A 23,256-nucleotide genomic window follows, 5' to 3' on the forward strand; every position below is an offset into this window, starting at 1 on the left:
AGAAGTTTTATAGTTTTAGCTTTATATGATAGCCCTCTCTATACTTCATGTTGAATTAATTTTTATATGGTATGAGGAAGGGGTCAAGTTTCATTGTTTTTTCATATGGATATCCTGTTGTTCCAGCACCATTTATAGAAAAGACTTTTGTTTCCCAAGTTGTTTGCCCTGGTGATTTGTTGAAAATCAAGTGACCATAATGTGTGGGCTATTGTGTTTTATTATCTACTGGTCAACCTTCATGTTAGTAAAATGCTGATTAATGTAGCTGTATGCTAAGTCTTGAAGTCAGATAGCTTAAGTGCTCCAACTTTGTTGTACTTTTTCAGGATTGCTTTATTCTAAGTCCTTTTATATTCACAGTCCTTTCCACACAGTTTTGAATTAGACTGTCAATTTTTACCCAAAAGAGTCTATTTGAATTATTGTTTAGATTTAAATAAAGTTATATTTCAATTTAGCGAGAGCTGACATCTTTTTTCTTTTTTTTCAGTAAATTTATTTATTTTTTGGCTGCATTGGGCCTTTGCTGCACACAGGCTTTCTCTAGTTGCAGCGAACAGGGGCTACTCTTTGTTGCCATGCACGTGCTTCTCATTGTGGTGGCTTCTCTTGTTGTGGAGCACGGGCTCTAGGCGTGCGGGCTCAGTAGTTGTGGCTCGCGGGCTCTACAGCACAGGCTCAGTAGTTGTGGCACACGGGCTTAGTTGCTCCACGGCATGCAGGATCTCCCCGGACCGGGGATCAAATCTGTCCCATGCATTGGCAGGCAGATTCTTAACCACTGTGCCACCAGGGAACTCCCAAGAACTGACATCTTAACAATATAAATCTTTTAATTCATAATTATGTATAATGCATGATTTAGTTTTTCTTTAGTTTATCACTGCAATATTTTGAGTGACCACTGTACAGATATTATGTCTTTTATATATTTTTGTTCCTAAGTATTCTAAGGCTTTTTAACTCTATTTTCAATATAATTATTATTTTTCATTTTCCAATTGTTCACTGCTAATATAGAAAACTACAATTGATTTTTGTACACTGACCTTATATCCTATGACCTTGCTATATTCATCTTTTGGTTCTAGTAGTTATTTTGTAGGATCTTAGGACTTTATACATAAACAATCATGCCATCTATAAATGAGAGAGTTTTGTTTCTTTCTTTCTAAAAATAGGCAACCTTACTTTGTTCCAGATCTTTTTAAGGAACAAATGGTCAAAATCTCATCATTAAGTACAATGTTAGCTATAGGTTTTTCATAGATGCCCTTTAACAGATTCAGGAAATTCTCTTCCATATCTATTTTGCTGGAAGATTGTTTTTTTGTCTTTTAATCTTACGTTGTCAAATAAGTTTTCAGAATCTGTTAATCTATTGTTTTCTCCTTCATTGTGTTTAATGTGATGAATTATATCGATTGATTTTTGAATGTTACATCAGCCTTGCTTTTCTAGGATAAACCCAGTGTGGTCACGACACATTGTATCTTTATCTATTACTTCATTCAATTTGTTAAAATTATGTTAAGTATTTTTATGTCTCTGTTCATGAGAGATACTGGTCTGTAATTTTCTTTTTTTATAATATCTTTATCAGGTTTAGGGTTATGTTGGCATCATGAAATGGGTTAGGAATTGTTCTCCCTCCATTTTCTGTAAAATTTAAGACTGGTTATTACCTCTTCTTTAGATTTTTAACAGAATTCATCAGTAAAACCATCTGAGTTTGGCGTTTTCTCTTTGGTACTTTTTTGTTTTCTAGTAAGTTCAATTTCTTTAATATAGAGGGCTATTCAGATCTTCTGCTTCATCTAGTATCAGTTTTGGTAAATTGTGTTTTTCAAAAATTTGTCCATTTCACCTAAGTTGTTGAACTTATTGGCATAAAATTAGTTAAAATATACCCTTTTATATTATATGTTTATTGGATATGTAGAGGTAATTCCTCTTTCATTCATGATATTGGTAAAATGTTTTGTCTCTCTCCTCACCTGCCTGCCTCCCTCCCCTTTCTGTTTACTTTGGATTTACTTCATTTTACTTTTTCTAGCCCCTTAAAATGGACCCTTAGGTCACTGATTTTTAGATCTTTTGCCTTTTCTAATATAAGCATTTAAAGCCCTAGTGTTGGGACTTCCCTGGCAATCCAGTGGTTAAGACTTCGACTTCCAAAGCAGGGGGTGCAGGTTTAATCCCTGGTCGGGGAACTAAGACCCCACATGCCTTGCAGCCGAAAAACCAAACATAAGACAGAAGCAATATTGTAACAAAATCCATAAAGACTTTAAAAAAATAAAGCCAAAATGTTTGCCATAAGCTTTGCTTTAACTGCATCTCACAAATTTTGAAATATTTTATTATCATAATCATTCAATTTGCAATATTTTCTAATTTTTCTTGTGATTATTTTCTTTTACCCATGGATTATTTAGGAGTGTGTTCTTAAATTTCCAGATATTTGAGGTTTTTCTTTATATCAAATTCTTATTGGCTTCTAATTTAACTTAATTGTAGTCAAGGAACATACTCCTTGTGAATTCAACTTTTTTAAATGCACTGAAATGTACTATAGCCCCCAGCATACAGTTTATCTAAGTGAATGTACCATACGCCTTTGAAAGGAATGGGTATTCCGCTGCCGTGCTGGGTATGGTGTTTTACATACATCTACCAGATCAAGCTGGTTAACAGGGCTCACACCTTCTGTATCTGACTGATTTTTGGTGTCCAGCTGTTGTATCAATTGCTGAGAGAGGGATGTGAAATCTCCAACAATGCTTGTCAATATGACCCTTTAATTTTGTGAATTTTTGCTTCAAATACAATATCTGTCCCTTTAATTTTGTGAATTTTTGCTTCAAATACATAATCACTTGCTACTTGTGATTATTACATCATTCTGATAAGTTGAACATTTTAAATACCAAAGTATGCATTTATCTGACAGACCTGGAATGATTATGTCTGCTGCTAAGGTTTTCACTACAGGTGCAAAAGCAAAGTGTTCTTGTACTTTCTGTCTGATTGTGGCAGTCAAAATGAATGGAAGAGTACAGGAGAAAAACATGGTAATACAGAGAAAAACATAGAGAATTTTTGCAACTCATAAATAACTTTGTAAACAGTGAAGAGCCTGCTTTACTCCCCCCCCAAAAAAAAAACCCTAAAATTTGAGTTAAAACAACCAACAGTTACAGATATTTAATCTGATATTGTCATCTAATTTTAGACTAAAAGAAGACACAGTTTGTTAATCCCAAACTCCTAAGTTATCTCTCCCCCTCTCCACTATCCCCTTTGGTAACCATAAGTTTGTTTTCTAAGCCTGTGAGTCTATTTCTGATTTGTAAATAAGTTCATTTGTATCATTATTTTAGATTCCACATATAAGTAATATCGTATCTGTCTTTATCTGATTTACTTCACTTAATATGATAACCTCTAGGACCATCCATGTTGCTGCAAATGGCATTATTTCACTTTTTATAGCTGAGTAATATTCCAACACACACACACACACACACACACACACACACACACACACACACCCCTCACATCTTCTTTATCCATTCACCTGTTGATGGAAATTTAGGTTGCTTGCATGTCTTGGCTATTGTATATAGTGCCGCTATGAACACTGGGGTGCATGTATATTTTCAAAGTAGAGTTTTCTCCAGATATATGCCCAGGAATGGGACTGCTGGAACCTCCACACTGTTCTCCATAGTGGCTGCACCAACTTACATTCCCGCCAACAGTGTAAGAGGGTTTCTTTTTTCTCCACGCCCTCTCCAGCATTTATTGTTTGTAAACTTTTTAATGATGGCCACTCTGACTGGTGTGATGTGATACCTCATTGTAGTTTTGATCTGCATTTCTCTAATGATTAGGGATGTTGAGCATCTTTTCATGTGCCCGCTGGCCATCTGTTATGTCTTCTCTGGAGAAATGTCTATTTAGATCTTCTGTCCATTTTTTGATTGGGTTGTTTGTTTTTTTGATATTAAGCTGTATGAGCTGTTTGTATATTTTGGAAACTAACCCCTTGTCGGTAGCATCATTTGCAAATATTTTCTCTCAGTCCATAGGTGGTCTATTCATTTTGTATATGGTTTCCTTTGCTGTGCAAAAGCTTTTAAGTTTAATTAGGTCCCATTTGTTTATTTTTGTTTTTATTTCCCTTACTCTAGGAGACGGATCCCAAAAAACTAATGCTGTGATTTCTGCCTATGTTCTCCTCTAGGAGTTTTGTAGTATCCTGTCTTACATTTAGGCCTTTAAACCATTTTGAGTTTATTTTTGTATATGGTGTTAAGAGAACCTTTGTGAAGGATGTTAATGTTGGCTCAAAAAAGTAGGATACCCAGCTCAGGGGACCCACAGGGTCCTGCTGTTTTCTTTTTCCTTTGTGTATGGAAGCAGCAATAGGCAACAACAGGCAAAAATGTGTTTTGTTTTTGTCATCTACCACAGAAGCCAGCTTGGTTATGACCCAGTCCAAATAAATCAGGGAAAGAACCAGCTAAAAGTGATTCTAAGAGGCTGAATGGCATTTAAAGCCAAAGGTCTTGGTCCAAACTATGTCCTTGGTCTCTCCTCTGTACAAATGTATCTCAGGAAATCAAGAACTCACAGAGGGAGGTCTCTTGGCCACATATGACTTAAGACCCTGAGAACTTCCTATTCTACCTTCCTTAAATTTCTAAGACTTGAAAAGTCTTTCCAGTCCTGGAAAAGCCTTCATTTGTGAGAAACTACAGCAAAACTCACTTTCACTTCAAGTGAGTGACATCCTGAAAATGATTAAACCGCCACCATTTTGGACTCACAGATACACAAACAAAATGAAGGTATCGCACTGCAAAGTATACACCTTACCAAGATAAAGACATATTTATACATTTAAAACATGCGTAATGAAAGGGATTTCATCAAGAATATTAGTATTAGCCAATTTTTATTAATCTGTTCTAATAAAAAAAACAGAGATGGTAGAGTTGTTTAAAAAAGAAATTCCCAAATGCAAGTATTCAAAACCATCAGCTGGGATCATTATTTCCTCAACATTAGCAAATATCACGTTACCTGTGCTGCTTAAAAACAAAAAAGAGCAAAACAAAGCAAAAAAGACAAAACCATAAGTAAAGCAGATGACTGGGAGGAGGAGGAGAAAAAGGAAGAGAAATAGACTAGAAGCATCTATTTTAAGATTTGCAGCCATAATCAGAAGGGTTAAGAAGAGGAAATGGCATAAAGTAATTAGGGACCGATTGTTACTTTCTGGTATCTCCCAAGCAAATCTCTAAGTGGAGGGGTCAGTTCCTGGTTACAGCTTTTCTTTCTGGGAAACAAAGATTTCTAGCCCTTTAAATAATGCAACAGGGGCGGACACCCCCCAAAGCATCTTTGTAGTCCTCTAGACTAGTGGTTCTCAGATTTTAGTTTTCATCAACCACTAAAATTAAAAAAGAAAAACAACACAGAACTTTGGGGGACCAATAAAGGATTGCCAACATTCGATTCAGACATGAAAAATAATGAAAGAAAGGTACCATCTCCCAATAACATTTTGTTGCAAACCATTTACTAATATCACCATGATTTTAACATCAAATAAAGTATGGAAAACACAATCTTAGAATATGCTATATAAAATAGAGCTTTAAAAATACTCATTGCACTGTATTTTTCTCATTTCACTGCAGATTAGTGAACTCTATAGGATAGCCTGGCCAGCAGGCCCTAAGTCTCCTCTTGGCTAAAGCAGCAGACATACGAGTGAAGGCCTTTTGGACCAGACTAGCCCATCTACCAGCCCATCTCATCAAGCCCAAAACCACACCATTTTCCCACTAATCTTCAGCAGACGATGGAGCACATTCGGCAGAAATGATCAACTTCCTCCTCCTTTCTGGCCCCATCAAAAGACTCATCTTTTCCCTCTTGCGTCATACGTGTATAGGTGTGGCTGATTCACTTTGTTATACAGCAGAAACTAACACACCATTGTAAAGCAATTATACTCCAATAAAGATGTTTAAAAAAAAAAAAAAAAGAAAGCCCAGGCCAGGCACCAGCTGGGAGAACACAAACACTCCAGAAGGGGACGGCTGGGGAAGGCAGAGGACACAGGGCACGAAAAAAACAAACAAAAAGACTCATCTTTATCCACACTTAGCTTTAACTCCTTCTCTCCATTTTCAGTGGAAGAGGTGTTCTTCCACCTGGTTCTAGATTCCAAAGCCTTCTGCCTCTTCAGGGATGTAAATCCATCACCAGCGCCCCTCACTGACTGAAGGGAACTAAAATTCTTTGACATTCCTCCCACTGAGAGGTGGGGTCTATATACCCTTCCCTTAGGCCTGGGTAGGCTCTGTGACTGCTCTGACCAAGAGCACATGGTAGAAGTGGCACTGGGCCAGTTTCTGGTCCCAGGCCGTGTGAGAGCGCAGCTTCCTCTTCCTGCCCCCTGGGACACTCTCTCTAGGAGCCCTGGGCTGCCATGGAAGAAGTCTGACAACCCTGAGACTAGCAGGCTGGGGAGCCCTGGCTGCGTTCAACCTTCCAGCCATCCCTGCAAAGGCCCCAGACCCTCCTGACTGGACCATCCTCCAGCTGAAGGCTACCAAGTAACCCCAGTTAATGTCACATAGGTAGAAAAATTGCCTAGCTGAGTCCTGCTCGAACTGTTAACCCATAAAACCACGTATCAAGCCAATCAACTTCAGTCTCATTTTTTAAGCAGCCACAGATGACCAAAACATGAGTATCTTTAAGACCTCTGTCTCTCTTGCAGTTGTCTTCTTTTGGAAGATAAATATGAACATATTCAAGTCTGGCCCAGCCTTATCAAAATTTCTCATTCTCCCCTAAATTCCCTTTTATAGACCACACACTTTCCTTTCCTCCTTCCTTTCATCTGCATATTCCCACCTTTCATTCTCCATCTTTCTGCAACGGCACTTGTTCCCTAACCACGCCAAGGGAATTATTTTTGCCAAGGTCAGTGACATTTAGGTTTTGCTAAACACAGTCAACTGTCAGTTCTTCCCTTACTTAATCTCTGTGTCATGCGATATTGCTGAACACACACTCCTTTAGGAAACTCTCTCCTCCCCTGTTCTCCTCAATACCACTCCCTCCCGGTCGTCTTCTTATCTTCCTAGAAACTCTTTTTCCCCTGATCTCTTCTTGGCTGCCTGGACCTTAAATATTGAGGTTTTCCCCAAGGGCCTCTTCCCCACTTGTCTCTTCCCTACATGCTTTTCAAAGTCATTATATCCATCCTGCATCCACCGCTTCAAACAGATGCTGTATCCTGATAGCTCTCAAATCCCTGTTTCTAGCCTGGATCTTCTCTAGAACCTAAGGGCCAATTCTTTACTGGGAAGCTCCATATAAATGCAGCAAGAGCAAAACTCACCTCCCACCCCCAGCCTGCATTCCACTGTACTTCCCAGTAAGTCGGTGGCTCCACCATCAACTTGGAAGTTACACCTGACTTCTCCTTCAGCCACGTTCACGCTGATTCTACCTATTTCATATACTTAGAACTGGCTTACTTCTCACTATCCCATTTTTAACACCATAGTTCAGGATTTCATCACTTCTTATTACAGACTCCCCTGGCCTCCAGATTCAATTCACTCCCTAACATCCTGCTCAAGCGTTCATTCTAAGGTACAGATCTTATCATATCACACCTTTGCTAAAATCCTTTAGTGCAGGATGAACAGGTCAGGATGAAATTCAAATTCCTTAACAGGACATACCCAGCCCTTACCTACTACCTCTCATCTCTTGCCCCTTCCTACTTGCACCCTTATGGCCAACTCTATGAAAACACCTGCAGTTCCACAAATTCACTGTACTTTTTTACACTGCCGGCCTCTGTACCTGCTACTCCTGCCATTTGAAACATCCTTCACTGATTTCTAAACCAAACTAAACCAATTTTTGTTTAAAGCTCAATTTAGCTATCGTCTTCTCAAGAAAGCCTTCCTGCCTCCTCATTCTGTCTTAGGTAACTTTCCTAGTGTCCTACTGTGTGTTCTTTTCTATCATGATATTTATTAAAACATAATTTCCTATTTAAGAGCCTATTTAGAAGTCTGTCTAAGCACTAGACTAAGACCTCCTTGAAGGCAACAATTTATTTTTTACCTCAGTTCTCGAATCATATTCTGGCATATTAGACACTCACAGCTACTTGCTGAATGACTAAATGAATGAATGAGTGAGTAGCATGTATTGCAGGGACCAGTTCCAGACCTTCCCCAGCTGCCAGATTTACTAGTTTCGCACCGACTTTTGACAATATTATAAAAAGTTACGAAATTTATGGAAGCAATTTTTTCCTACAAAGGAACGATGCTAAAAAGGGGGCTGTAACAAAATTCACCTTCTCAGCTTTTCCTTGCTTGAGTGAAGAACAGAAATCTTTTTGTTTTTCTCGAAATTTGACAACGGATCCTTTAATTCAAACCCAATGTCATTTCTTAGAGATTCAGAGCTAGAAACAAGAGAAAATCATACCATATAAAGAGGAAAATTGTCAGGCAATAGTAAACAATAAGCACCAATACACTAATCAAAGGATGCTTCTCTAAGTCCCTAGCTTTATACAAAGGTGCAGTAAATATCAAACCATTTTACCCTATGTATTTGGTACAGAATAGTTTATTTCAAAATTTCAAAAGAATTTATTGTCAAGGTCATCATAAATTCAATGACTGATCAAGATTCTAAAATATACTGATAGGGCTTCCCTGGTGGCGCAGTGGTTGAGAGTCTGCCTGCCGATGCAGGGGACACGGGTTCGTGCCCCAGTCCGGGAAGATCCCACATGCCCGGGAGCGGCTGGGCCCGTGAGCCACGGCCGCTGAGCCTGCGCGTCCGGAGCCTGTGCTCCGCAACGGGAGAGGCCACAGCAGTGAGAGGCCCACGTACCGCAAAAATAAATAAATAAATAAATAAATAAATAATAAAATAAAATATACTGATAAAGAATAACAGATACAAGCAGGACTAAAATATTCTAACCTCACTGAGTATGAGTATTCCAAATTACATGACTGTATCTAAAGGTACATTACAGGAAAAGCACGAGGGATTAGAGGGCCAAGATACACTACTGCAGCTTGATCAGCAACCGGCAGGTTACCTCCATGTAAAAAAATTGTCATTTAATGGACATTTTCTGGCTTGACCATTTTTCTAGAACTTCTCCAGGCATTGTCATTGATTTGATTAAAAAAAAAATTTCCCTAAAAAACTTACAAACTAATATTATCTCCTTTATCACAAGGGATATAACTTGATTTGAAAATTGACTTTTAGTTATAGTAGTAGGATTCTGAGGAAGAGCAAAGATACAAGATGAGTAGGGCTCAAAAATAAGTTGTAAGTAATACAAGAAAATCACAAGGCCTTCCAAAACCCTTCCCAACCCCATATCCCAGAAAAAGTTTAATACGGTAAATTTCTTTGAGGTTGAAATGCTCAATAAGATAAAGAAAGCTGTTGCTATCTCTGTACTACTTAAGTAAGTGCATCTTTGGCTTAACCATGCTTATTGGTTGCCAAGTCTCTTCCCTGTTCAAAATAAGTTGACGGTCACATTCTACAAATTCTGGAAGTGACTAACTCAAAATTCTCACCATCATCATCCATGTTCTCAACACTTGTGTCCATTCTTTATAGCCCTATGCTCTATTTAAAATCTCCTTGGAAATCAGCTTCAAGTGAAACAAAGAAATTCACTAAAATAGAATTTTTATAAGCATACAGTGTTAAAATTGAAAGGGTTTGAATGACCCCCAGTTCAATGCAGGTTTAAATGCTAGTTCTAATATCTCAAAGAGACAGAGACAAAGAGACCATCTTTAAGGGTTATTTTCAGTAATTGGTGGGGTAGGTTCATGAGTTCAAAAAAGACATTAGGGAGAAGCTTATTGGCAGATGGATAACAGCTTAGGATTCCATTGTTTTAGAAGTTTGAAACATCACTGCTTTTATTTAACCCAGTCTCTACTTTAACATGCCCAGTGATGGGTAACTTACTACCTTACAATTCAACCTGCTCCCCTGTGGTTATGAAGTGCTTCCTTATATTTAGTTGGATACTTCTGTAATGTGTCCCCACAGTGCCAGCTCAGGATTCTGAAATATAGTGCAGGTTGCATCCCTCTTCCACAAAGTAGCTACTTTCTTTTGCATCACCCCCAGCACCTGAGCTGCTGTTGCACAATCAACAAGCCCTCCAGAAATGTTTTTTAATGAAATGTACACAGTAAAAATTGCTACTACGAAAAAGTGAAAAAAACTAACCGAGCAAATAGATCAGTAGAAAAATATCTCAGGTGTTCACTGCAGGACTTCTGCAGGGGCAATTCAGGTTCTTCAGGCTTCACAGAAATTTCATTCTTAACTGCAAGTTTTAAAAGAGGAACCATTTCAATTATAAAGTCACTGGTGGGGATGATGTTAATCACGCATATAAACCCTAATCAAAAATAGCTGTCATGTTTCACTCAATACATTTTATAAAGCAGCATTTTTTAAATAAAAAGCAATTTTTATAGATTTCAATCTGTGAAGCATGGAACTACCCAGGTGAGAAAGCAAAATTAAAACACTACATACAAGTTACTCCACAGCATCCTCTTTCAACCAGATTCTACTAACTTTGTGATAGGTGTGCTTAAAAATGCATTCAACTGAGTTTACTTATTATTTACAGGTAAACGTCAGAGACGGAAAATGCATATGAGTCTTCAGTAAGTAGCTGCATTGTCAAAGCATCTGATGGTTGTGTTGTTTTTTGGTGTGGGGTTTTTTTGGGTTTTTTTTGCTTTTTGTTGTTGCTGTTGTTTTTGTTTGTTTGTTTTGCAGCTGCTCATCCTAAGAGCAGAGCTGAGATGACTGGATGAGACATGGTTAGGACCAATAAGAAGGGTGCTAGACAGGTGGTGATGAGCAGCTGCTCTATTTCCACTGAGAACCAAAATGAGAAGAGGCTGCAAAAGGACTCTGGTCCCAGACAGTTACACATTTCATTTCCAGGAAGAACTCTGACACCTGCAGGGGATGGGAGCCATTGGGATGTTACAAGACAGACTCACTCATCTTGCCTAGATACTGAAGAAGGACATTAAAAAAAAAGGAGGGGTGCACTGATCTTGTATCTTCTGGAGTATGAGCTTATCCATGATAATCCTGAAAGCGTCTTTCAGGTCCATTTTAAGAAAAATACCTTAATTTTAAAAGATTTCCTACTAGTAACCTGGGTCTAGAAAAATCATAAGTAGTCACTGACAAACAATGATTCCAGTAGAATTTAATTTCAGAAATTGGAGTCTGTCCTTTTACAAGGTAAATTAAAGCAATTTAATTATCTTAAGTGTTTAGATGCTGGCAATACACATAATACAATACAGGTGAAGAGTTTAGAAATGTGAGGTCTCATTGAAGCACTGACACTAATTATCTGTGTCTAAAAATCTAAAATAGAAAGGATAACCACTCTGTTAACTTAAAGAAGTGAAATAATTTATATGCAAGTGTTTTGCAAAGCACAAAGACTCAAGGTTAATGGCTCTGGCTTTTAGACAATCATACAGCACAAAGCATGAATAATTCCATTCAAGTGACTAAGAAGCTAGGCTACCAAAAAAAAAAAACCCCAAAACCAAAAAAAACCTATGCTTCACCACAACACTGCATTTGTCCCTTGTGCACATTTTAAACCTTTGAGGACAAGCTTTTTCTTCACAGGTATAGAACGTATGTTTCCCTTTATTTTATTCACACTTGTTTTCTTCACACTATGTTTAATAAGGATTACATGTTCCTTATAGTATATAGCATACAGTTAATCCTTAACAAATAAAAGGCATAAGTGGGAAACCAACATAAAAATGTATAAATACAACTTTTGTAGAATCTTAGTTAGAATTTTTCTAACCCTTGGAAACCTGCTTTTCACTCACCAGTATTTGAGAGACATGTTTTCCAGTATTTTATCACAACACTCATTTTTTCCATTGTCAGTGGTTCAGATAAAGTAATATCAGCTCCTTGACCTGAAAGACAACCTAAGAATCTTTGTATTAAATATTGACCTCATGATTTCTATTTGGGGAAAAAGCAGATAATATATCCAACAGGCACATACCTTTGAAGTTCTCAGGGATTATAAAAACAAAGAGCAAATGTGTATTTTTTTTCTTGCCAGATCTGAAAGGGAAAAAAAAAGTTTAAAATGAAGCAAAATCATCGTTCAAAAAATTGGGATTCAAACATTTAGCTCATTAGGAACGAACTACACTACAGTGACTTTCTTTATTTCATTAGAATTTAAAATGATGGCATTAATATGGAAGTTTAGTGACAGTACCATCTCAAATCAGTGAGGGAAAAGATGGACTTTTTTTTTTTTTTTTTTTACAGTTCATAAAAGAAGACATTGTGTTTTTATTTCTTGCAGTTGCACGAAGAGGCTTCTGAAGTGTGTGGCTGGGGTGGACAGTACAATTACAGATTATTTGAAAAATACGAGGGAGGGGAACATTCTCCCAAAACTGACACTTGCTCTGTTTGAAGCTTTATTTATAATAGATGCTTTAGCTTCTCTATTTCCTTCTAATGGGTAAGAAAATCCAAAATTTGAGTCTTCAGTCAAACATACCCCTGGCTTCTCTGAGCAGGAGTGCAGTCTGTTAATAAGAACAGTCTTTTTATGGTTCATTTCTATGGCAACCACAAATGCCTGGCTCTCCACAACTGGGGAAGGGGTAAATGAGAGAATAAGTGACTTTTTAAAAATAAACTTTAATTTTAGAATAATTTTGTATCTACAGGAAAAATATGAACATAGTAGAGTTCCCATGTATCCCAAACACAATTTCCCATACTGCTAACATCTTACATTAGTTTGGAATACTTCCAAATATTCCAAATTAATGAGCCAATATTGATACATTATTATTAAGTTCATTCTTTATTCTGATTTCCTTAGTTTTCCTCAATGTACTTTATTTTTCTATGCCAGGATCCAATCCAGGATCCTACATTACATTCAGTCATTATATCTCCCTTAGGCTACTCTACATTGTGACACTTTCACTGACTTTGTTTCTGATGATCTTGACAGTTTTGAGAATACTGCTCAGGTATTAGGTAGAATGTAAGACGGACCACTTTTGTTCTTGGCTTTAAATGATCCAAAATCTTATCCAGATTCTTGATCTAACCACCAGTTTCAAGAAATTTAAGGAAAAGAGGAATATTTTTTTTAAATGCTATGGGGATGAAATCAGAATGTGGGAAATTTTATAAAACAAATGACCAGGGCTTCCCTGGTGGCACAGTGGTTAAGAATCCACCTGCCAATGAAGGGGACATGGGTTCGAGCCCTGGTCTGGGAAGATCCCACATGCCACGGAGCAACCAAGCCCGTGCACCACAACTACTGAGCCTGCGCTCTAGAGCCCGCGAGCCACAACTACTGAGCCCGCGCTCTAGAGCCCGCGAGCCACAACTACTGAGCCTATGTGCCACAACTACTGAAGCCCTCACGCCTAGAGCCCGTGCTCTGCAGCATGAGAAGCCACTGCAATGAGAAGCCCGCGCACTGCAACGAAGAATAGCCCCCGCTTGCCGCAACTAGAGAAAGCCCGTGCGCAGCAACGAAGACCCAATACAGACATAAATAAATAAATAAATTTATTTAAAATATATATATAACTCAGAATATTTACTAAGTTAATTATGTCAAACAAGTATCAATAGGATATTACTGAAATGGGACAAATCACCCAACTGAGCTCTATTCAGGCTTGTGTTCTATGAATTCTGGAAGAGAATTTGGGGTAAAAGAGAAGAGAGGAAAGAACACAGTTTCCATCAGGAAATGAGAAGCTCAGGCAGAAGTACTGCCGTCAAAACAGGCACAAGTAGGAGGGAGGATGGGATCCGACAGGCAGACTCAAGCGGCAGTAAGGAAGGCCCCTTAGCACACGGTGGGGTGTGGACCGTGGAAGTGCGTAGGAGAGAATGACGCCTGTGTGTCACAGTGTCCACAGTGTGAACCTTTCCCATTTATTTTGTAAGGGGTGAAAAAGCGTGGGGTATAACAGGGGTATGAATAATGGGATGAGGCGGGAGGGACAAACAGACTGAATAGATAGAAACATATTGGGTAGTTCAGTCCAGCTTTTGAAATAAAAAATACTTTGTGGACTCACAAAAACAACAAATTATCGTAAGTTAAAATATTCTAGAATTATAGAATTTTTTAAAAAACAGCTTCTTTGCTTTTGGAAATAATCCTATGTCTATTTTTTTTTTTAATTGATCTTACTGACAGGGAAATAGGTTAGATTTGGATATATGGATTTTTATACCCCGATGACTTTCAAATTTCAAGCTTCACATCAGACAGAGTTGGAATTCCTGGACTTCTGTCATTAGCACAGAATCGATTACCAACCCAAACACTTCCTCTGTCAGTGAAGCCCTAATTGTGCAGGAACCCCAGCAATCAATAGAGCTCCCAGAATCCAACACTCTGGTCCAGAGCTCAGCTTCTCATCCACATTCTGTACAAATTAGTAAGCTAACAGAGTTTCCAGGATCACTAAAAAAGGTCCTCTTTCCAATGAATGAATGTTCCTTAAAACTAAGCAACACCAAAACACAACAAAAAATCTCCTTTCTCCACCCCAACTAGTACCACTGCTTTCACATACCAAAAGTAAATTGCAGGCTCCGAGGCCTTAGAACCACCTTCTCAATTGAGGTCTCCAGAGTTTTAAAAATCTGCAGTTTGCTGGGGGGCAATTTATTTATCCTCCTGTTTCACGGCATACACTGTTTAAATGACATGATGGATCCTGAGACTACGCTCCACATACGAGATTGGATATTGATGTTCTAGTGTCCACTCCTAGCCTATGCCCAGTGGTCTCTGGAACTGGAGGCCGCCATAAGCTCAAACTGCAGCAGTGGCCATTCCCAGCCTTGTCTCCACCCCTAAGTCTGGTAGCTGGAAAAAAAAATCATATAAAAGTGTTTTGAACTGAATTGTACACTCTGATGATCAAAGAACCTCAGGAAAGATCTGGCTGGCCGCTGAAATCTGTCATCTAATAGGAGGACCAAAATGTTCTTATAAGTCCCTATGAAGCCGGGGTTTCTAAAGGCACTTCCTTTACAGGCACAGGGACATCAAAGGACAAAAGCCAGTGTCATTTTTGGGTTGCATCCTTCTTGAGTACGGTTATCCATCATGCAACCTTGGGCCCAAAGCAGCCGAATTAACTTGGTGTGGTCTATTTGGGACTTGTAACAAATAATATCTTTTATTAATTACTTAATGAATTAAAACAACCATTTTCAGTGAGAAAATTAAGAGTTTTACTGTAAATATGAAAACACTGAGTTCACTTGCTACTAACAGGGCACCTGTGATAAAATGCAGTGAAGTTCTGAGTTGATTCTGGTCAATAGTGAAGGTTGGTGTGCCCCATCCCCACTATGCTTTTTGTCAGGAGAGTTTCTGCTGTGACCCTTCTAAGTCAGGTTCACCACATGACATGATGCTAGAAACAATAAACATCTAGAATGTCCCTCAGTTCCTATTTATAGAATAATGTTTTTAGTAAAACTACTTAGATGTTTTGTTGTTATAGTGTTTATGTCAATTATTCAGGTAATGCAAACTGGCTGATCAGACTTACTGAGTAGCACTGTCAAGTCAAGGATGTTCTGGAATTGGGGACACAGCAGGACAACTTGTTAGACCCTTGTGGCTCACAAGATTGGGTTTTCTTGGTGACGCAATAAGTTAACTGATCAGACAAGCGAATCGACATGGGAAAAAATAAAATCAGATTCAAACTTGATTTGCCGACTGAGCAGACGGAACCACATTCTGCGTTCCTTTCCTATCGCTGCACTGCTCTGAGCTCACGAGAATTACAGGGTTTGAGGAACTGCAGACACAGTTCATGGACCAGAAAATCACAATGGCAAACAGGATCCATACACTGTGGATGAGTTTTAAACATACTCTAATGTTCTGTATTAGCCTTTGTAAGGTAGTGCCAGGATGCATCTGAATTACCAAGTATCTACACTTTGTATGTGGTTCAGTTTTGAGAACTGACCTGAAAGAAGGGTCAAATACTCCTGAAATTCTGGAACCAAGCACATGAATCCTGAGACGATCTTAAAATATTTTACCACTGGGTGGTGTCTGAGTTCATCTGGCTCAATAAAAATGTGTTCATGAAATGAAATCAAATTAGGGAGTACTACCAGCAATGTCAACCTATAATTGAGATGTGCCGTAATTCTTGAGGATGTCAGGCTATAAGGTACCATTATTTTTACAAATGATTAAAACTGATTAATGATTAGCTCCAAGCTAAAACCACAGTTCTTCTATAAGAATAAATTTTAAAATCTTTTTAAGGAGCCTGCTTGCATTTTATCCTAAAAGAAGCTTAGTATGATAGCTGACACACTATACTTCATTCTTAGTTTCAATAAAAATCCGTATGTCTTACAGATATACATAGATTTGTGATCATGTGCTCTGATACTGAAAACCAACGTGGACCACTTTTATTCTACAGTGAGTTCTTCACTCACTGGCAGGGCATAAAAAGGGACCAGAGAGGAGTAAGGTAAATACTTGTATGTTTTCCTGAACCTATCCAGATTTTGAGATATAACAAAACAACAACAAAGCTCTAAGGGGGAAAAAAATCTAAAATACAGCATTAAAAAGCTAAGCCAAAACTCTTCATATTGGCTTAGTCATTAAATATTAGCCCAACTGAAAAGATAGAGTGCTGTAGGAAAGATAAAGGTTTAAATGCCTTATAAATAGGGCAAGATGTTCATGAGACTCATCATCCTAAGAAAAACTATAGCCTCAAAATATAAATATGCTCCATAAGGGTTTAAATAATTCGTAAGTCATCAACTCATAACAATTCTGAGGGCAAGAAAGGGAATTTCAGAGACATTTCTAGCCTCTAAGTCCAGTATCAGGAAAGGCAAAGCTTCCATAAAGAAAGCTCTGTCCCTTTTTCAGAGAGAAACGCAAAAGCTAGAACTCATGATCTGCCCTAGAACAGCATGGTTGCCCACCCACACCTAGAGCAAAGTACTGAATACCTGCTACTAGTCAAGACGTATACCGGATATTGGGACTAGCATAATGAGACCAAAAAAGAAAACCAGGTGTATTCCACGAATTATTCTCTTTTTCTTTTCAAAGAAATGCTTTTACAGCAAAACAACAGAATTACCATATGCCTGTCTGTACATTTATTTCCTTCATCTATCTTATTCTCTCTGCTAACACATCTTAAGCTATGTTATTCAGACAAAGAAAGCAGCCGTGGGGAGAATCCACAGAGGGGAGTGTCAGACAGAGGTTCTCTCCTCTACCCTCCCAACTGCTAACAACTGTGACTAGACATGAAGCTTGTTCTTAAACAGAACTTTAATCTTATCCTGTTCAAAATGTAGCCTCGATCATGAGCGAACACAAAGCCTTTACCACATTTGGGGAGGCACGGCTGGACTCCTGCTGCTGGAATGGAGAGAGGTCAGCCACAGCAGCTTGTCCACTGCTCCTCCAAAATGAAACGCTTAGGTTAAAGTAAGTCTGGCATCTATGGCATGTCCGAATTGTAAAAGGGGCTTCAATACAGAAGCCAAATGATTACAGACTTTTAGAAAGAACACGAAGGGAAGAGTGAAGAGTTCTAGTCTGAGTTTTGTGAAAACAAGCCATGTGGTCTCAGGCAAGTCACTTCAGCCTCAGGTTTCTAATCTGCCAAGTAGGAACGATGAACCCTGCCTTACCTCCCTCATAAAGGTGTTGTAATTTTTTTTTAAATATTAATACTATACAAATGAGATATTACTATAAGCCTCCAATCAGAGGTACTCTATCAATAGATTTTTTGAAAAGGTATATTAATAAAATAGGCATATCTTCAGAAGGAAGATCGTTCACAACAACATGTTTTGGAAGTGAAATCCTCTTTGAGGTAATTTGCCTGGTTTGTCTAGAGTTATATTCCCAGTAGAAGGCCAAAGAAATGCAGAAGACCAACCGTTCTAAGAAACCCCAGGAGCAGTGTCTTTCTGTCTGTCTTTAACAAGTAACCCAGTGTCTCTGGCTTCTTCCCAGTCCCACCTGTCTTTTCCCCTAACATAATATGCTTGGTCCTTTTTATTCTGGAATCACAATATTTCTCTGAACTTTCTCCTTTGGTCTAGGAAGTCCTCTCCTCTAATTATGAGAAGTCCTTATATATTCCAATAGTATCTACAATTACACTTCATCAAGTCTCACAGAAGGGAAACACATTCAATCTCACCTAACCCTGTTTAAAAACATCCTAAATGGCTCAAAATCCTATGTAAACAGGCACGGAAGAACCAAAATCTTTCATCTCTAGACTCCAGATCTCCAGAGTTGAGTGGGTCAAACAGCAGCATAACTTCTATGGAACTACCGGGTGAAACAAGAATAATGCATGTGGGCTTCCCTGGTGGTGCAGCAGTTAAGAATCCGCCTGCCAATGCAGGGGACATGGGTTCGAGCCCTAGTCTGGGAAGATCCCACATACCACGGAGCAACTAAGCCCGTGCGCCACAACTACTGAGCCTGCGTGCTACAGCCCGCGAGCCACAACTGCTGAGCCCGTGAGCCACAACCACTGAAGCCCATGTGCCTAGAGCCTGTGCTCTGCAACAAGAGAAGCCCCTGCTCACTGCAATTACAGAAAGCCTGTGCGTAGCAACGAAGACCCAATGCAGCCAAAAATAAATAAATAAATAAATAAAATTTTAAAAAAAGAAAAGAATAATGGACATGGTATTGACCTGGACTCAGTGGATCCAGAGAGCTTCATGGCTCTTACACATTAGGACATCTCTTGAAAGAGACACCTTCAGCCCAGAGCTATCATGACCCAGAGATACAAGTGCTCACCTGCTTTAGTGTCTACTATAAGAATTAATGAACTCTGAAACAATATACCATGTTAACGACATAGTTATTAAAAAGGAATACCTACTGAATTATGGGAAGCATTATATACCAAATAAATTTCTATGACCAATTAATTCTTATATCCTCACCCACACCTATTACTTTTAAGTTAAAATGTTAATTCTTATAAAAGTAGGTCAAACTGGCAGGAAGAACAAAAACATATATAGAGATTCTGCCCTTGAAAATATCCGTCATCTTAAAAATTAAAGTAGAATTGTATCATCTTTTAAGAATTTTTATAGAAGCAGGTTTTAATAAAAACTATTCTAGGGACTTCCCTGGCAGTCCAGCGGTTAAGACTTTGCCTTCCAATGCATAAGGTGCGGGTTCAATCCCTGGTTGGGGAGCTAAGGTCCCCTATGCCTCACGGCCAAAAAACCAAAACATAAAACATAAACAATATTGTAACAAAGACTTAAAAATGATCCACATCAAAAAAAAAATCTTTAAAAAAAAAAACTATTCTAAAGATAATAGAGTCAAGATTTTGGAGTTTACCTAATTAACCTGACAGCTTCCAGCTCCTCGGCAGTTGGTAAAGAAGTCAACTTCAGAAAAACCATGTTGAACTTGCAATCATCCACAAGTGCTGCTACCGTCTTCACATCACTAATGATGACGGTGATTTTTGCTAAATTTGAAAAGAATTTCTGTACAATATCAGCCAGGTACTGAACAGTGACATCGCCAACTAATAAGAGGTCTATTTTTGTCTGAAAGAGAAGGAAAAAAGCAGAAGCATCACACAATTAATGTCTGGGCATAGAGAACATGCCGTCATGTATGAGAAGATAAATAAAGGTTACAAATAGCCAATGACTGACTACTCAGCTATACTGAATGGTCAACTATAAGCATACCTCAAGGGCAGGAACTATTCATTTCATGTCCTTAGTACCTAGGGTAGTGAATGGATCTGAAAGTCATGCTATTTTTTAAAGTTCTGCCTACAAATACTATTCTACTGTGGTTTTCCTACAAGTTTCTTTCTCATCCTATTAACAATAGATAGGATTCTTTCTATAGGCCCAGTTACCCAATCGCCCATCCTGCTGGAAAACCTGTTGACTAATGAGAGAACCAAGCTGGTGACTCTCCCACATGATTTATTTTGATGAAACACATTCCGGAGAACAGAGAATGTTTTAAATTCCCTGAACCTAAGAAATACTCAAATCAAGTCCTTTCTTTGAATGGAATATACATGCTATTCAAATCTGAACATTAGGAACCGAAGAGCCTCTTTGTTTCCATTTGGGGATATTTTCAAGCACATTCGATTAGAAAAAATATAATTTCCGTCTTCATCTTTTATTTCTCCACGTTTTATTCTGTACAGATATTAAACACAATCCACTTCAAATGACAAAGAACAGCATTACTGAATATGCCAAACTTCTCTTAGTAGTTTCAAATGCCATATATATGTATGTATGTATGTATGTATGTATATAAGTTTTGGGGAGCTTCAATCTGATCCATTGATTTATTTGCCTATTCCTGGTTAACAGCACACAGTCTAATTGCTACCTCTTTATGCTTTATATTTGCTAGAGCATGTGGTTCCCTCCTTGTTATTTTTCAGTTTGGTTCTTAGATATTTTCCCACAATGTCTCTTCCCACAGAATTTTATCAACAGCTGTCAGGTTCCATAAGGAACCCTGTTAAAATTTTGATGACAGTTGCATTTATTTTAAAGATTAATTAGGGAATATCATTATGTATTACATCTCCCTATTTAGGAAGTATGACTCAGAGAAATCAGATCTTATCTCCTTCAGTTTTATAGTTACTTGCATATAGATTTTGCAAGTGTCTTCACACATTGATTCCTAGATTTTTCAAGATTTCAGAGTCCTTGTGAAGGGGATATAGTTTCTCACTATATTTTCTGATTGATTATAGCTGACATAGAGATGTACTGATTTCTGTATAAGGAATTTGCTCAAAGTACTTTTTGGTACTCTCCATTTAGTTCCAGTACTTTTTAGTTGATTCTTCTGAGTTTCCTAGATAGGTAATCATATGGTTTTCAAAAATGACATTTTTGTCCCCGTCTCCAGAATTTATTTATGCCTTTTACTTATTAACCTTAAAGCACTGGCTACGACATTCAAAACAACGGTAAATTGCAGGAGTGAAGTGTGCATTCTTGCCTTGTTCCTGACTTTAGTGGGAATATTTCAAATGTTTTTACTACTACATGATAATGAAGGTCAATACCCTTTATCAAGTTAAAGAAGTTTCTTTCTATTTGGAAGCTAAGAATTTTAAATCAGAAATGGGTGTTAAAATTTACCAAATGCTTTTTCTGTATCAACATGATCACATTTTTTTTTTTCTCCTTTCATCTGTTAGGTAGTGAATTACATTAATAGATTTCCTAATGTCAAGCCATCATTGCATTACTGGGATAAATCCATACTTATTGCAAATAGATTCAGTTCATTCATATTATTTTAGATTTTTGCATCTATATTCATAAGTAAAACTGGATAAAATTTTGTTTTATTGTACTGACTTATCTGGTTTGGGTGTCAAGGTTATGCCAGCCTTGAAGCAATAGAAAGCTTCTAAATTATTCTACGGTCTTGAATATTTTATAAAACATATAAATTATTGGCTTCTTGAAGTTTAGGTAAAACTTGTCTGTGAAATCTGAGCCTGAAGTCATTTATAAAGGTAGGTTTTAGACTATCTTTTACAGTTCCTTAATGCTTACTAGTAAAATAAGTGTTCTGCCTTTAAGTGAATTTTATTCATATATTTTTAAAAATCCATTTCATTTCTTTTCAAATGTATTAATTTTTAAATTTATACAACATTTATTACTTGCGTTAAGTTCATCTTGCTTGCTTTCCAACTACAGATTAAATTTATTTATTTAATTTATTTATTTTTGGCTGCGTTGGGTCTTTGTTGCTGCGTGTGGGCTTTCTCTAGTTGCGGTGAACGGGGTCTACTCTTTGTTGCCGTGCACGGGCTATGCGGTGGCTTCTCTTGTTGCGGAGCACAGGCTCTAGGCACGTGGGCTTCAGTAGTTGTGGCCTGCGGGCTCTAGAGCGCAGGCTCAGTAGTTGTGGTGCATGGGCTTAGTTGCTCCACGGCATGTGGGATCTTCCCAGACCAGGGCTCGAACCCGTGTCCCCTGCATTGGCAGGCAGATTCTTAACCACTGTGCCACCAGGGAAGCCCCAACTAGAGATTAATATATAATTAAATTTTTTTCTATCTTCTTTTTCTGGTAATGCTTTATTAGAGACTGTAGAACTATGTGGTCCAATATGTGGTGATTTAAATTTATGTTCATTACAATTAAAGTGTGAAATCAGTTCAGTTTCACCAGCCACATTTCAAGTGCTCAGTATCCACATATGGCAAGTGACTACCATTTCTGCATAATTATAGAAGAGTTTCATCATTGCAGAAAGTTCTATTGAATGACGCCGTCATCCAAGTGGCACTTTGTTGTACCCTATAAATTCTGATATATTGCGGTCATGTTCATTCATTGCTAGTTTATATAATTTCAGTTTATATTCCCATTTTAACCTAAGAGTTATATTAAACTCCTATATAAAGATGTTAATTTTCAAGTGGATAGTGTTTTGGTATTTAAAAATTTTTTTTGGCTATTGACTCATTTCTTATTTCAGTGCATTGTCAACAGTGGATGCACACTACATGACTTCTACTTTTTAGAATTGGTTGATATTTTCTCTGTGACTTAATACACAATTTTTAATGTTCCATGGATACTTGAAAACAATGTGTATTTTCTGTTAGGCATACAGCCTCTACATAGCTTTCAGACTGAACTTGCTTGTTGCTTTCTTATTTTAGGTCTACTTGATCTTTCATTTTAAGAGGTAGATATATAAAACCTGCCCTCTCTAATTACGCTTTGTCAATTTATCAATTTCTCTAACTATAGACTCTATAAATAAACTATGGATTAGGTACATAAAGGTTCATAACAATTTTATATATTCATATAAATATATAATAATACTTAATATATACTATATAATGATCTACAATGTTTATGTAGTATGTATTAACATATAAATATCATATAATTATAGAGAAAAAACTATATATAAAATATCTTTGTCCTTTTTAATGCTTTTCACCTGAAATTTTATTTTTTTCTGATATACAA

General features: G+C 37.7%; 1 protein-coding gene across 1 annotated transcript in view; it reads right to left on the bottom strand.

The window, feature by feature from the left end:
• The window catches only part of LOC309974904 (spermatogenesis- and oogenesis-specific basic helix-loop-helix-containing protein 2-like), a 40,864-nt gene that overhangs the window by 11,703 nt on the left and 5,905 nt on the right, over positions 1-23,256 (bottom strand). The window contains exons 2-6 of the mRNA XM_082859752.1: positions 19,592-19,806; positions 12,185-12,246; positions 12,000-12,104; positions 10,339-10,438; positions 8,411-8,521 (exon numbers count right to left, since the gene is read on the bottom strand). Coding sequence (XP_082715878.1) covers positions 8,411-8,521; positions 10,339-10,438; positions 12,000-12,104; positions 12,185-12,246; positions 19,592-19,806 — 593 coding nt within the window. The remainder of the gene's footprint in view (positions 1-8,410; positions 8,522-10,338; positions 10,439-11,999; positions 12,105-12,184; positions 12,247-19,591; positions 19,807-23,256) is intronic.

This window comes from Leucopleurus acutus, assembly GCF_964270905.1.
Source record: "Leucopleurus acutus genome assembly, chromosome: 18".
Lineage (NCBI taxonomy): Eukaryota > Metazoa > Chordata > Mammalia > Artiodactyla > Delphinidae > Leucopleurus > Leucopleurus acutus.